This window comes from Camelus ferus, chromosome 6, assembly GCF_009834535.1.
Source record: "Camelus ferus isolate YT-003-E chromosome 6, BCGSAC_Cfer_1.0, whole genome shotgun sequence".
NCBI lineage: Eukaryota > Metazoa > Chordata > Mammalia > Artiodactyla > Camelidae > Camelus > Camelus ferus.
Genome location: NC_045701.1, coordinates 29,389,032 through 29,404,941, shown reverse-complemented (window position 1 = coordinate 29,404,941; position 15,910 = coordinate 29,389,032). Strand labels below are relative to the sequence as shown.

Below are 15,910 nucleotides of genomic sequence, written 5' to 3'. Positions count from 1 at the left end.
TGTCAAGAAGCTTTTTCCCCACGTTTACTTCGGGGGTTTTGTGGTTTCAGGTCTTATGTTTAAGTCTTTAATCCATTTGAAGTTAATTTCTGTGAATGATATAAGATGGGGGCCTAGCATCATTCTTTTGCATGTAAATATCCAATTTTCCTAGACTCATTTTTTAAAGACCCCATCTTTTCTCCAGTGAGTAAAATGTTAATGGAAGAATCTATGTGGTGGTTATGTAGATATTTACAATAAATTTCTTTCATCTTTGCTATATGTTTGAAATACTTTCAAAATAAAATATGACAGGGGGAGGGAAGGAACATCTTGAAAATAACACCTAAAGACATTTTAAGGGGAAATATTTTTATTAGATTTTAAGTCCCTTGAAATATAGGATCTAGACATGGAATTTATTCATTCAAACCATTTTTGATTATTACCCATGTATCAGTCTCTAGACAAGGAGCTTAGAGCCCAGTGAGGAGACACATGCATGCAAATGAAGCATTTTAATACAGCACAGATATAGCTGTGCTAATGCATGTTCAATGCCTTGGGTAGGAACATTGGAGAAAGAATACTTAATTCTACCTGGGCTTAACTGGGCAGACTTCCTAGGGGAAGTAACATTTGAATAGAGACTTAAGAGTTTGAAAGAGGAGTTGTGGGGGAAGGCGGGCATAAGGGTGCCTGGGAAGACATTCTAGGAGGAGTTAACAACACGCAGCATGAGACATGGCATGTTTGGCATGTTTAAGAAACTATAGCCATTTAGTACTAATGCAACAATAAGTCCAGGGTGGAGAGTGGTGGGAGAAGAGACAGAGAGCTTTTTAAAAACATTGTACCCACATCAAACCAACTGAATCAAAGTCTCTGAGAAATGGGCTGAGTATTTTTTGAAAGCAAGTATTGCTCATGTGCAGTTACTGCTGAAAACCACTGCTCTACTCTGTGCTCCTCTTTCTAATTCCATAGCACCTTCTGCATACTTTTATCACTACGTTTACTTCATGATATTGAAACTGCTTCTCTCCACGTGCCCCACAGGATAGAAATTTCTCAGTGACAGGGATGCACCTTTATTTTTCTCTGTATTTCCATACCTGATACATTTATCGGCATATAAGTAGATAGTCTATACATATTTGAACAAAACTGAAATATGAAGGATCAAGTTAGATCAAAGCTAAAATACTGACCTCTCCCATTGTCTCCCAGTGTCTCCCCAAAGGCTATTCATGCCCAGGACCCACAAACCACCTTCCAAGTGCTGATGAAGATGGAGAGCATATGCTTTTTAAAACAAATCTATAATCAGTCAGCTCAGGGGTACATTATCCTTAACCCCCAGAATAGTCTGAAGCAGAGCAATTTCAAACAGTGTTTAATTTCTGTTTCATTTCAGGTGGGGGGAAAGAGTGTATAATATGTTAGAGTTGATTAAATTTTAATTTTTAATATAAGTAAATGATACTTTGAAATCTCAAAAATCTCAGAGTGGTTTGATTGCAGCAAAATCGACTAATGATTTTAAAACTTTGAAATCTCAAAAATCTCATAGAATGGCTTGATAGCAGCAAAATCGACTAATGATTTTAAAACAATTTTAATTGCACAGAAATCACTTGAATATACTAATTTTAAATATTAGATCATTGCAAGTAAAGCTAATGACTATTTGATCATGACCCTTCACTGAAGGTCCCTGCTCTCTTCCCTAGGGGTAAACATCATGTAGTATGTATTAGTCCAGATCTATTTTATGCTCTGCATTTGTATTTATTTCCCTGTATAAATGCATATGGCTCTAGTTTATTTCTTTTTATCATTTTATAGATATTTCAGAGTATTAATCAAAGTCCAGACAGGAAGAGATGTCATATTTATATGGGTGATTGAAGAGAGCTGCTTGAAGGAATTATATACAAGAGTTAGGACAGAGTTACAAGAACCAACAAAGGACAGTAAAGGAACCCAGGACTGGCAAGAGCAGTGAGCTCTTATGATCTCTGGGGCTACAGGGGGATGGAGAAGGACTGGTTTCTAGGACCACAAGTAAAAGCTGTAGGTGCAGAAGAGGGTAACCCAACAGGAGCTGTGAAGAGGAAAATAACACAGCCTGCTTCTGTAGCTTATCACAGGTTTATACTGCATGCTGTAGGACAGCACGTCACCATCCCAAGTGGTGTCCCAGCGATTGTCATTGTCACTGCACCTCAGCAGGCCATTCCACTAGTCAAGTCAGTGCTTTTAAGTGATGAAGCATATAAGTAAACTAATGAGTTCCCTGTGTGTATGAGCTCATTATTATACTTCATTTGCTGTAAAATGTGCACCGTGCTCAGACGCAATGTTGTGTAGATACCATGTTAAGGATAAGACGTTCTATAAATCTGCAAATGACTGGGCTGGCAGACATGTTTAGGATCCATCATTCAGAGTTTGAAGAGAAGAAGAACCACCATGAGTGACTTAGAACAAAGGAATACATATACTTTATGTAGTACTGGAAACTCTTAAACATTCTGTCTAAGTCTATTGCCACTGAACCTCATGCTGAGTCTGCAGCCTGCAGAGCCAGCTGTCTGGAAGGGAAAGTGGGCAGGAAGAGAAGACCAAGGATAACCTAGAACTGTGTGTCTGTCTCTCACTGCTTCCAGTTTTGATGATGCAGGTGACCTGAATAAGCTGATGCTCTTCATCATGAAGATGCACTTGCACCTGGCCCAGGACTTGGAGGCGCTGAGGTGGAAACCCAGTAGGAGCCAGAGGAGCTGCAGGCCCAAGGTGTTGTCCCACAGCAGCAAGGTGAGCCAGCAGCAGGCCTGAGCTGTAACGCACTCGCCCTGTTCTGGTCTTCAGAACCAAAATGGCTACTGCTTCACTTCCTTGTTCCAAACCTCACACAAACTTTAACTGTGGTGAAGCCTACCATGGAAACATACATGGAAGGGGTTCTGGAAACATAGTTCTGGTTTAGCTAAGTTGACACAGTGTGAAGCCATGACAGCAGACAGGAAGGCAAATCCATTGTGAAATGTGCACCTATTCATGCTGGGATAAATCACTGCCTCTTCCATGATAAAAGAGGTCCAACGTAATCAATGTGCCACCAGGTAGCTAGCTAATTTCCCCAAGGAACAGTGCCAAATTTGCTTCATCCCCTGGCAGATTGGGGCTTGGTGATGGCAGTACACAGATCAGCTTGGTGGAGGAGGGGTCTGTGGTATTGAGCCCATGCTTAGCTTCCACCCCTGTCACCATGGTCACTTCGCACATGGGCCCCCTGATCAAGCCCTGAATTGATTAGGGTCAGGAGCTGACTGAAATCCAGTAAATGAGTATCTAGTCCACCTGATTATTAAGAGTCTTTTCTAAAATGATTGCCCTCTGATGAACATTTACATGAAATATCTTCATTAAGTACAGGACTTAATTAACCAATCTAGCAGGCTATTAACACCACGCCAGGTACTCATAGTAACACATTAATATCTAAGGTATCAGGTAAATACATGTATGTCGATAAATTCTGTGTGACTTAGTCTCACATTTTGCCTTTTTCAGTGTAATTCAGTAGAATTCAGTCAAATACATGTTCCCTAGACTCTGGCCGATATTGCCAGGATCCTATAATTCTTTTCATATAAAATGGCATTTATCAGAGCAGTGTTCATACTTCTCTGTCCAGATTAGGTTGGGACCTAATGCTCTTTATGGTCCTGGAGACAGCTGCTCCAGGTAAAGCCAAAAAAAGTTTTGTGTGTGTGTGTTTTAATTGGCAGCACAGGTCTCATCATGAGTCACCTACTTGCTTCCCCTGTTCAGTCATTTCTTTTGAAGAAAGCAGATTTTTCTCTTGCATTTCTGACTTCTTCAGTTTTGACATATTGGATTTCTCCATCTCAGCCATATGGAGTTTGTCAGACAGAGTTGCAAAGAAAGCAGAAGGAGGTGTGAGCCAGTGGAGTTCAGTCTACCCAGTTGCCTCCATCAAGTCATGTATTCTTTCTAAAGTGAAGATTTTATCACCCCACTGGCTGCTCTAGCCTTCAGTGCCTCCCATTGCCCTCGAGAGGAAGTTTAAACTCATAAGCATGGCTAAGAGGCCCTTCATCATCTGGTCCTTGTTTAGTCTTCAGCCTTCTCTTTTTCCCCTCCCTGTCTCATGTTTATGCTTTTTTCACTGGAGATATTACTTTCAACCTAGAAATATTCTGACTTCTGCCTGGGGAATAGATTTAAGGAGGTGAGAGCAGGAAAAAGGAAACGAGTAGAAGGCTGTTGCGTTGCCCAGGGGCAAGTCAACAGTGTCTTTGCCTAAGGTGATAGCAGTGCAGATGCTTAATTGTTGTTAAATTCGGGATGTATTTTGGAGGAAAAGACAAAGTTACTGTGAATTTGCTTTGATTATAACAATGTTCACTTATTAAGTGAACCAACGGGCAATAGGAACTAATTAGAAAATGGGCTTTTTCCTTAAGCCCCACTGACTTCTTATGGCCACAATTAATAATCATAGATGCCATATGTAATAGCAAACAATAATTGTACATCTCTGCTGTATAAGACACTACTAGGTGTAACATACAGAATCTAAAATGGGCAGATATTGGTATCCTTCTCAATTGTTGCAGGCGAATAGATTCTTGCCTCACGCAGGAAGGAATTCAAGAGCAAGTCATCGTAAAGTGAAAGCAAGTTTATTTAGAGAGATCCACACTTCACAGAGAGTGGGGTCTATCTAACTCAGAAAGGAAACAGCTTAGGAGATACACTCTCCGTAAGCACAACATGGGATTGCAGAAAAGTGAGAGGGAGAGAAGCTGAGAGGTGTGGGGTGTTTAGTTTAAATAAAAGTATATACACACTCCACAGACAGAGAGCAGGCTGTTTCAGAAGACAAGAGAGAGAGAGACCAAGAGGTGCAGAGTTGTTAGGTTTTATGGGCTTGGTAATTTCATATGCTAACGAGTGGCAGGATTATTCCAACTACTTTGGGGAAAAGGGCGAGGATTTCCAGGAAACACCCTCGCAGCCTACTTTTTGACCTTTTATAGTCACCCTAGGAACTATCATGGCACCTGTGGGTGTGCCTGAGGCCCAAGGTCTATTGGAAGTTGAGTCTTCCACGTGTTGATTCTAACCAGTTTGTCCTGTCCTCAATTGCTGTGTCATTCCTTCAGTGATTGTGCCCTGCCCCCTTTCCTCCCACTTTATCATGAACATTTATATGAATGATGGCCACGTATATTTTCAGCTGTAAATGAAGGGTTTTGTGGGGAAAGCATTCTCTGCTTTGATTCATGTGTTTTATAAACCTAAGCTTTGACCATCTTTTGATTGGCAAAGAATTAGAATATTATTTAGGGTAAGTAAAATATTTGTCTGACCTTTAAATAGTTTAATAAATGCATCACACACTATTTAATAAGCAGATAGAGGAATCAAGTTTAAAAAGTAAAAATAAGACAAGCAACACACCAGGCTGTGGGATCTCCTGAGTACAAAAGTTACCCAACACAAGTTCCTGGTCCCCAGTACACTGTGAAGCCAAACAAACCGAAACATCAGAGCTTGGAGCAGCATGAGGTTTATGGCAGACCCAAGCAAGGATAACTCATGGCACATGCCCTAAAACCCTGAACTCTCTGATGGTTTTCAAGGAGAAATTTTTATAGGCAAAATTTGGGGTGAGAGCTGCAGGGTGTGGGACCTTCTAATTATTTGGTGATGAAGTAACAAGGCCTGTTCCAGGAATCTTGTGCTCAGTCTGAAGTTACCATCCTCTACCTGGGTGGGAGCCTTAGCTCCTGCAAAAGAAGTCAAAGATATTGTTATGTATATTTCTTGAGGAAAAACCAGGACCAGGCTTTAATCGCAGCACTATTGTTTCTTAATTGCTCCTCCTTTGTTTCTGCATTCCTTTACTTCCCTGATTGACAACAGTCTGAATCTGCCCCTTGGTACTCAGGGAAGATATAGGAGGTTGAAGCCTGTTTCCTACAAATAAGAAACCGGAGACCCAGATAGGATTTGTACCCAGGAGGGCTCCACAGGGTCCCGCTCAGTTTCACAAACACTTACCACAACATTCCAAGTCTAATTTATCTGACTTGCTTGAGAAGCAGAAATTTAACCTTTTCCTGGGTTTTCTTCCCCAAGTACTCTCTATATGAGTAAAGATTCTCATATAATAGGTGTAGACCTATTATATGAGATATCGTTTCATGGCCATTTGTTCTGATGGCCGTGCTGTAGCCATTCTTCTACTTCAAGGACAGAGGCCAGTCTGTGGCACATGGCTATCTCCTTGAGCCATTGCCCACCTTTATCAAAACCGCTGATCCCTGAGTTGCCCACGTAGCACTGCCTGAAACCCTGTGGCCTTCTCTAGACTGTGGCCCTTTGCTTGCTTTATGCTTCTCACAGCCTCTTCTGGGATTCCCACAGAAGAGATTTGGACTCTAGCTGCACAGGTCTTTCCTTGTATTGAGACAGGAGGGAAGGGGGCAGGGCACAACCGTTAAAAGAACGACACAGCAATTAGCACCAAGATGGTGGAAAATTCAACTCCCATTAGACCTTGAGCTTCCATGTAGGTCATTGAAATACAATAGCTGCTAAATGGCACTCCCACAGGTGCCATGACAGTTTCGAGAGCTGACCATTACAAGTCAAAAAGTGGATGATGGCCTAATTCCTGGGAATCCTAACCCCTTCCCCAAAGTAGTTGGAATAATTCTCCAATTTGTTAGCATATAAAGTTACCAATCCCATAAAAATTAACAATCCCCACACCTCATGGCTGGTCTCCCTTATAAGTGAGACAGACCACACTCTGCCTATGTAGTGTGTATCTACTTTTACTTTAAACACCCATCTGCATGCCTCGTGGCCTCTCTGGCCTTCGGAGGTGGTGTACACTCAGTCTGTGGAGTGTGCATCTCTCTGAGTAAATCTGCTTTCACTCTGCTATGGCTCAGCTCTTGAATTCTTCCCTGCAGGAAGCCAAGGACCCTCACTTGATGGGGCACATCGCAGAGACTCCCTTGGGACCTAGGACATGGCCATCCTCTTGCACTCCCCATTTTTCCTGTATCAGTGTTGTGGCCCTGTTATTTCCAGAGAGCACAGATATGCAGGAGCCTGGGAGTGGTGTAGGAGGAGACGGTCAGGCACGCCCTCACTGGGTACCAGGAGTTACCGCCCACTCTAACACCAGGTCTTGCTGCTTAGTCTGCCCGACTCTGCTGTATACTTTTCACTTTCATAATGGCTTTCCCTCAGAAACACTAGGCTGCCCTCCTTTGGACACCTCAGGTTCATCAGACAGTTCTGTGTATGTCCAATCTCATTTGTGGTTGGTGAGAAGTTTCTTTCCCACAGGACCTCTAGGATCCGTTCATATCAAGTAACGTGACTATGTCTTTGCTTTAATTGATAATTAGGAGGCTGGTTGGCCTTAGACACAGAAGTCTCTATGTCAGTAGCTTAACTGAATCTCATATATAGTCTCAGGGTACAAACTCATTTAACATTTTTTAAATTAAAATTACTTTTTACATATCTGTTGACTCTAAGACAAAAGCAGGAATGGAAGAGAGCTGATGCTCCTTTGAGTTAGTAAAAGCTGGAGCAATGGCACCTTTGAGCCCTATAGGATGTATCTCAAGTTCCTATATTAAACTTATTTCTGAGACTTAGTCAATCCACACAGCTCAGAGAGGGTAGTTATGCAGTTTCTAGTTGATTGAGAAACATAAATTCAATATTTTCCACCTCATTCTGCCAAATGGTGGAGTCTATTTCCCCCTCCTTAAATCCAGCCTGGTCTGGTGCCTTGTTTTGACCAATGGAATGTGGCAGAGATGATGTGGCATGAATTCCAGTGACGCAGGAGAAACAGATGCGGGGCATGAGGAGGGCTGTGTCCTAGGCTTCAGCTGAGGCCCTGGGATGTGCCCCGCCAAGTGTGGTTCCTTGACTTAGTGCAGGAAAGAATTCAAGAGCAAGCCACAGTTGAGTAAAGGTAAATTTATTTAGAGAGACATCAAAAGGCAAAAGAAAGACCATGATGTGTGGGGGTTGGGTGCTCAGATTAAAGTAAAAGTAGGTACACACTTCATAGACAGAGTGCAGGCCGTCTCTGAAGTGGGAGAGGGGGCAGCAGCAAAGAGCCGTGTTGCCAGTTTTTATGAGCTCAGTGGCTTTGTTACGGAAATGACAGGCCAGTCAAGAAACAAGCACCACTCGGAGGGTTGGAGTACTCAGATGTATTACACCTGCGGGCTCAGAGGGGCTTCTGCTCCGAAGCTCTGAGCACCTTCAAGATGTGCACATGAGGTTTTATAGGGTAAAGTACAAGCTTGGGGTATTCGGCCAATAGGCATGGAACAACTTTAGCAGCATTATCATCACAAAAGTGGAGGCGGGGAGTCAGCAAACCAACATTCCAAAGCCAGATATGTATCTTTGAAAATCCAGCTGGCTAGCAAAAAAACATAAACAGCAAACCAACACTAATTAACTTAGATTTACAAGTTAGTCCAGCAGAACTCAGATCAGTATTCCAATACTTAGACTTGTTAGCCCAGCCCAGCCTCTCCTTCACATTCCTAGACCTGTGAGTTATCTTGTTAGATCAGCCAAGCTTTTCCTTCACAGCTTCAAATACCAATAAGTGGAAGACCAGTCTATCTAGCCTGGGGAAGGGGCTGGGATTCCCAGGAAGTTCGCCATTTCCCACTCTTTGACCTTTTGTGGCTAGCCTTGGGACTGCCATGGTGCCTGTGGGCATGTTATTCACCATGTTAATATATTACAGTGGGCGTATAATGAAGCTCAAGTTCTACTAGAAGTCAAATCTCCCACCCTCTTGAGCCTCAAGGCCTACTGGGGGTTAAATCTTTCACCATTCTAGTGTTAATTGCTGTGTTATTTCTTGAATGGCTGTGCCCTGCCATCTTCCTGTCTCACCAGAGCTTAGGTGTAGGTTGCTTTGCAGATTCTACCTTTGCCCTCTGGTAGTATTCCTTACCACCTTGTAAGGAAGCTTGGGCAAGACTACGAACGATAAAAGACCCCTTGGTGAGAAAGGCCCAGCTAATAGCCAGCATTAAGGCCCCAGAGATGTGAATGGGACTGTCCTAAACCCTTCAACCCCAATGTAGCTGCTATATAATAGATGGCCTCATGGTAGAGCCCAGGTGAGATCAGCAGAACTGCCAAGCTGAGCTTAGTCCTAATTGCAGATTCATGAGCAAGCAGAATGTTATTGATTTAAGCTACTTTGTTATAAAGCAATAGATAACTGATAGAGAGTACTCTGTAAAATTAAATTTCATCAAATGTCCCTTTCACTGACTCTTTGCATACTTTTGCATACAAAATATAACCAGAGGAGGTCTTCCATTCTGTTGATATTTTTTGAAAAGCTGATCTGTAAGAGATTAAACTATCAGTGATTTGCCTCATCGCAGCTCCACTAGCATTTTGAGTTTATCCCCTAGTGTTGCTGTTATAACACCCCTTTCATCTTTCCACATCATACACATAATATAGACCTGTCTGTTGACAAGCCATCTGTATATCTTATTACCTCGAATTTAGTTACCCTTTCTGATGGGACATAGATCACATTCTAGTGCAACATTGGAGGCCTGTTTGTCTTTCTCTTTCTTTCCCTCTCTTCCTTCCTTTGGAGGTGATGTGTTATTTCCACTTGTTTAAAGGTATATATTTTCATTCTGATGTGTTTTCTTCCTTCGCAAATAAGAAAAACAAGCAGGTAAAAAGATAAAAGTCTGTCATTTTTTACAAAAATATTCCTAGCCTCCCTTCCTTCTCCTTCTCAAGTGACCCATTACCAGCTTTTCCCCTTAGTTGCTGTGGCCAAATTTCTGTGGCCCTAGGAAACAATTCCCTTGGCTAAATATACTCAGGACGGCAATCCCAGGTCTCTATAGCAGCATTTAAGTGAATTTTCAGCGCTGCTAATTAGTTGCTTTTCCTGCTTTGGAAATATTATGTATGGCTTTTTATGCCAGATGAAAATAACATTTTAAAGACAAGAAGTCTGCTTTCTGTGGTCCTCTAACTATGTGATAATTTCAACATAGGTTCAGGTAGGTTAGAAGGTTGGAAATTGTCTATGATGCAGATCAGAACTTCAAGTAAGAACATGCAGAGCAGTGAGAAGGGAAATCTAATCAACCAGAAGAATCAGCAGATAAACTAATAACCAAAATATAGAAGACAGCAGGATGAGTGGAATCATGACTTCATAGCCTATACTGGAGAGGTTATTCTAGTGACATTTGCACAGATGTCTTCAGTGTTGATCTCCAGGTAAAGAATAAAGTAGGATCAGAAGATTTGAGTCCAACTGGAGTAAATCATGAAGAATTTTGGACAATGCTAAAGAAACCAGCTTTGATATATTATGATTTCCTGGGCCATAGACTAGATGCAAAGGTTGGACCAATACAGCAAAAGAAGCATGGTATAGTGGAAATAACCTGGATTGACTGGAAGCTGAGGGTCAAACATATTAATTATGGATTTGCCATCAATTTCTTCCTTAGCATCAGCAATGCTCTTAATCCTCTCTGTACTTTGGTTCCTCTAAATCTAAAAGAAAAAGATTTTATAGTCACTAGCAAAGTTTCATTTGGATTTCAGCAACAACAGCCTTCTACAAGGCTTGCTGCATTATTAGCAGTAAAAATAGTCATTCTGGGGGCATGCAGCTCCAGTGCCCGTCCTGTAATCTTTCTACTAAGAACTCTTTCTGCCCACCTAGTAGAGAAACATCTAGAAAAATCAAATTGAGATGTTTCTCTGTGCATTTTATTATTTTCCAGCAATTCTAATTTAAACTCAACCTTGCTAGTAATTTGAGAATAAGGTTAAGAGGTAGAGGATTACAAATTTTTATCTGAATGACCCCAGACATTGATCTACTTTAAAAACACACTCTAGAATCATCAGCCTTGCTTGAACTTGTGGTAAGACCATGTTATTTATAATTTATTTCCCATTTGTGTGCCAGCACAAGGATGAGCAGGCGTGAGCAGAGAGGAGAGTCAGCTGGTCATCTGAAGATCTCTGAAGTATCTCTCATTTCTTACATTCTATGCTTAGTGGTTGGAGTGTGGGCAGTGGTCAATGCACTATGTTAAACAAAGTCGTGGGATTCAGGACACTACAAAGGCGTACTGGAACTTAGTTGCTAGTCACTGTCAACTGAAATAAATGCAAAGCCTAAAAGTTGAGAGTTATGTTTTATTTGGCAGACATTTCTGAGGACTCGAACCCCTTCGAGCCCAGGATGACAGCCTCTCAGATGGCTCTGAGGCTGCTCCGAAGAGGTAGGGGAGGAGCTAGAATATATAGGAGCTTTACAACAAAGACCAGGTAGTTGGAACATTAAAAGATTACTTGTTAACTAAAGAAAACCGGGCACCTCAAGTTAAAGAATTTAGTGCTTTTCTATGTATGGGAGGGAGCAAACATTTGGGCTCACTGAATTCATTCCTTTGACAAGCACCTAGCTATCTAGGGCCAGTATCCTCTCCTTTCTTATTCTGAGTCCCCTCAGGGTGCACCATTGTGAGTGGCTGCAGAGGCTGGGCTGCAGGCTTGTCTTCACTAGGGGGTGGCAGCAGCCTCTCATGACTTGATGGCTTCAGCATTCTTTGTTTACTGATATGGTTGGCAGAATTTTTCCTTCACACCACAATTAATACCTGTTTTCCTTTCACAGTAGTGAGTTAAGTGGACAATTTCATTCTGTCTTCACTAACAAAATCAGATTTAAACTATTATTCTTCCCTGTTTAAAGGGAAGATGTTTAGTGGAGACTGAAACAAAGTATGGCCCTAGAGACCTCAAATTTTCAGTATACATGGAATGTGAAGACTGGGTAAGAAGCATTGCCACCAATGAATGTACGATTCTGTTTTCCAACTTTTTACCAACATTAGAAATTATCTAACTTTTTAATCTTTGCTAGTTGAATACATTAAAAAATATACTTTTTTGGAAGATAAAATAAGGTCTTGTATAAAAATTTAGAAGTGTTTGGGATTGAGTGGGAATTGGAAGCACTGACACAGTAACTTTTCAGCTTCCAGGAGTGTAATTTAAAATTCAATTATCTGCTTGATAAATTGTATCATTGAGGAGGTTGCTGGTTATAATCCCCATGAAAGGAACCAAATTGATTCAAAGCTGAGTTGCTTTTTATGAATATGAATTATCAAGAAAATGTCTTTAAAAAGATATTTTAATGAGCTATTTAAAAGACTTTATAGCAACAGAGAATTAAGGAGTGGTCTTTGTTAGAACACTGATGGAGCATTATTATTAATGTTTTTGATTTGGTCACCACAATGTAAGAAAAACTTGTCTTCACCTAGTGTGTTTAAGAGTACCAAAGAGGACTTCATTCAGGAGTGGGTTGTTGAAGAATGAGAAGAATTAGAGAGACTGTAGTGCAGGCAAGAGCATTGCAATCCGAGTGAAGAATGTGGAGAGAAGCCATGAGCCAAAATATCTGAGTGTGTGTGTGAGAAAAGAGTAAATACCATTTGAGTGTATGTCCAGGGAAGAAGAAATAATTGATCTTAAAGTACAAGGAAGTAGATGAGCTTAGAGAGGGAGGTGTGGAGTAACAAATTTAGTGACTGTCTCAGTAGTAGCTTCGATCTGTGTTTTAATTTTGAAGATACATTGTGATTATATCTTTGGAACTTTTGAATCTCTAAATATAAAAATTATGTAATTTTTCAGATCCACATACAATGACTTTTCTGTAAAAGAGAAATTGATATATGTCCTCTGTAAAAATTTCAGATAGTTGGTAAGAGCATAAAGTAAAAAATGAAAGATCCTTTTTCCTACATAATTTTCTCAATCCCACTCCTTAGAGGTAATTATAGTTAATAGGTTTTTTGTAGTGTGTGTGTGTGTGTGTGTGTGTGTGTGTGTGTGTGTGTGAACCTAAGCATTTTCTATGCATTTATTGTTTTATTTATGTAATTTTACAGGTAATTTATGTAATTTTTTAAAGCCACATGGGATGAGTGCAAGATACTCCCTTCTTCCTTCTATGTAGCCTTCTATGTACTTTTGTTACGGAAATGACAGGCCAGCCAAGAAACAAGCACCACTTGGAGGGTTGGAGTACTCAGATTTATTACATCGGCGGGCTCAGAGGAGCCTCTGCTCCGAAGCTCTGAGCACCTCCAAGACGTGCGCAGTGAGGTTTTATAGGGTTAATTACAAGCTTGGGGTATTCGGCCAATAGGCATGGAACAGCTTTAGCAGCATCATTATCACAAAAGTAGAGGCAGGGAGGCAGCAAACTAACATTTCAAGGCCAGATATGTCTCTTTGAAAATCCAGCTGGCTAGCAAAGAAAACATGAACAGGGAATCAGCAAACGGACACTAATTAACTTAGATTTACGAGTTAGCCCAGCAGAACTTAGATCAGTAATCTGACATTTGTTACACTTAGATTTGTGAGTTAGCTTGTTAGCCCAGCCCAGTTCTTCCTTCACACTTTTAGGTCTACTTTAGCGTTATAAATGGCTACACAGTATTCCATGGAATGGACCTAATAGAGATGATTTAACTAGTCCCCTATTTCTACACATTTAAGTTATTTTCAGGCTCTTGCTCTTGTAAGCAACAATGCTTCTGTGAACATCTCTGTGTCTTTTCTTTGTCCACTTCATTCATGTACGTATAAACATTTATCCAGAGGTTTTTTTTTCTAGAAATAGAATAGCTGAGTCAAAGTATATGAGCATATAAAATTTTGGAAGATATTGTCAAGTTGGTAAATGTTTTATCAGTTTACTTTCCTACCACCAGTTAGACTGTTTTCCTATTTCCCCTAAAATCCTGAATTTTGTCAAATGTTTAAATCTCTGCCAATCTGATAAGAAAAAAATTAGTGTCGTGCTATTTTAGTATGCATTTATTTAATTCAGAATGAGGTTCAGTGTTTTATATATATATATGTATATGTATATATATTAACAGAACCTCTGATATTTTCACTCTTACTCTTTCTCTTCTACTTGGGGTTAATGACTCATCACTGTCATTCTGGTCCCACATTCTTTCCACTCTCCACCCTTGGTCAGAATCTCCTCCACAGAACCCATAATTGTGTCACTTTGTCTAGCACTTATCCTCCTGCTGTGGGATGGTGACAACCAGGCTCTGGCATCCTCAACTCCTATCTTCCCTTCATTTCTCTAAATAACTCCTTTTGTCTTCCTAATTTACAGATATGAGAAATTTCTCAGGTCTTAAAAATCGCTTCTTAGGATCTTCAAAGAACTTGCCAATATGATTATAGATATGGTATCAATATACTGAGAGAGTCCAAATTATAAAATCCACTGTCACTTAATTATTTCATGTAGTTAAATAATCTATAAAAAAATCTAATTTATAGTCATTTATGAGATTTGATTATGAAACAATGACTCTTAAAAATACAATAGAACTACCCATCCAAATAAATAAAAGGATCCTTATTTTGTACAACCTATTTTAGCAATGAAATGTACAACAGAGGAATATGAATTGCTTTGTGACTGGAATGGTCTCCAAAGGCACACATCAGCCTTTGTCTAGTTTTCTGATGACTATTGAATTGCCCAAGATTGACATAGGTGCCATTTCTCCTAAATCAGTTTCTCTCTACTCTCCTCTTTCAGGTGACCTGAGACTTGTCATTGCTGACAGAGGCAATGGGTGGAGCCAACCGCTCTGTGGTGTCCGAGTTTGTGTTCCTTGGGCTCTCCAGTTCCTGGGAGATCCAGCTCCTTCTCTTCCTATTTTCCTCTGTGCTCTATGTGGCAAGCCTGATGGGAAACCTCCTCATTGTGCTAACTGTGACCTCTGACCCTCACTTACAGTCCCCTATGTACTTCCTGTTGGCCAACCTTTCCATCATCGACTTAATATTTTGCTCTTCTACAGCTCCCAAGATGATTTATGATCTTTTAAGAAAACACAAAACCATCTCTTTTGGGGGCTGTGTAGTTCAGATCTTCTTTATCCACGCAGTCGGGGGCACTGAGATGGTGCTGCTCATCGCCATGGCCTTTGACAGATATGTGGCCATATGCAAGCCTCTCCACTACCTGACCATCATGAGCCTACGAAGGTGCATTTTATTTCTAGCCGCTTCCTGGATTATTGGCCTTATTCACTCAGTGACTCAATTGGCTTTTGTTGTAGACTTGCCTTTCTGTGGCCCTAATGAATTAGATAGCTTTTTTTGTGACCTTCCTCGATTTATCAAACTTGCTTGTGTAGACACTTACATATTGAGATTCATGGTTACTGCCAATAGTGGCTTTATTTCCGTGGCCTCCTTTTTAATTCTGATCATCTCTTACATCTCTATTTTGGTGACTGTTCGAGAAAAAATCTTCAGGTAGTATATCCAAGGCCTTCTCCACTCTGTCAGCTCATGTCACTGTGGTGGTTTTTTTCTTTGGGCCATTAATTTTTTTCTACATGTGGCCATTTCCCACATCACATCTGGATAAATTTCTTGCCCTCTTTGATGTAGTTATCACTCCTTTTCTAAATCCAATCATCTATACTCTTAGAAATCAAGAGATGAAGGTGGCAATGAGGAGACTATGCACTCAGTTTGTGAATTACAATAAAATCTCAAATATGCTGAGGATATATAAAAAGGCAAAGTGTCCTAGAATTTCAGAGGAATATGAACTATGTAAGGTATGTAAAATTTAACCAGAATGTCAGCACCTACTTGTATATGTTGTGTCCTTTTTCTTCCTCCACAAATTGAATTGATGTGATTCTCCAGACTCCGCTTATCTAAGAGATTTAAGACTAAAGGTTATCTTTAGTCTTAT

General features: G+C 40.6%; 2 protein-coding genes across 2 annotated transcripts; one reads left to right on the top strand and one right to left on the bottom strand.

Annotated features, from left to right (window-relative positions):
- Positions 1-3,790: 3,790 nt before the first annotated feature.
- LOC102508109 (thymosin beta-4, Y-chromosomal-like) lies at positions 3,791-14,126 on the bottom strand. The gene is made up of 2 exons (XM_032482881.1): positions 14,073-14,126; positions 3,791-3,970 (listed from the first exon to the last, which is right to left on the bottom strand). Exons 1-2 carry the CDS (start codon positions 14,124-14,126, stop codon positions 3,791-3,793), a joined length of 234 nt encoding a protein of 77 aa, XP_032338772.1.
- Positions 14,127-14,884: 758 nt separating this feature from the next.
- On the top strand, positions 14,885-15,551 carry LOC102508355 (olfactory receptor 4F6). The gene has a single exon (XM_006194853.2). It carries the CDS (start codon positions 14,885-14,887, stop codon positions 15,461-15,463), a length of 579 nt encoding a protein of 192 aa, XP_006194915.2. The 3' UTR covers positions 15,464-15,551.
- Positions 15,552-15,910: the final 359 nt, after the last annotated feature.

What these genes read in the sequence shown, in the direction of transcription:
- LOC102508109 (XM_032482881.1), bottom strand. Translation starts at nt 14,126, where the DNA reads ATGTGGGACCAGAATGACAGTGATGAGTCATTAACCCCAAGTAGAAGA. An exon ending in CCCCAAGTAGAAGAGAAAGA is followed by an intron (nt 3,971 to 14,072) that starts GTAAGAGTGAAA and finishes GCAACTGGGTAG; the next exon opens with ACTGAACTCCACTGGCTCAC.
- LOC102508355 (XM_006194853.2), top strand. Translation starts at nt 14,885, where the DNA reads ATGGGAAACCTCCTCATTGTGCTAACTGTGACCTCTGACCCTCACTTA.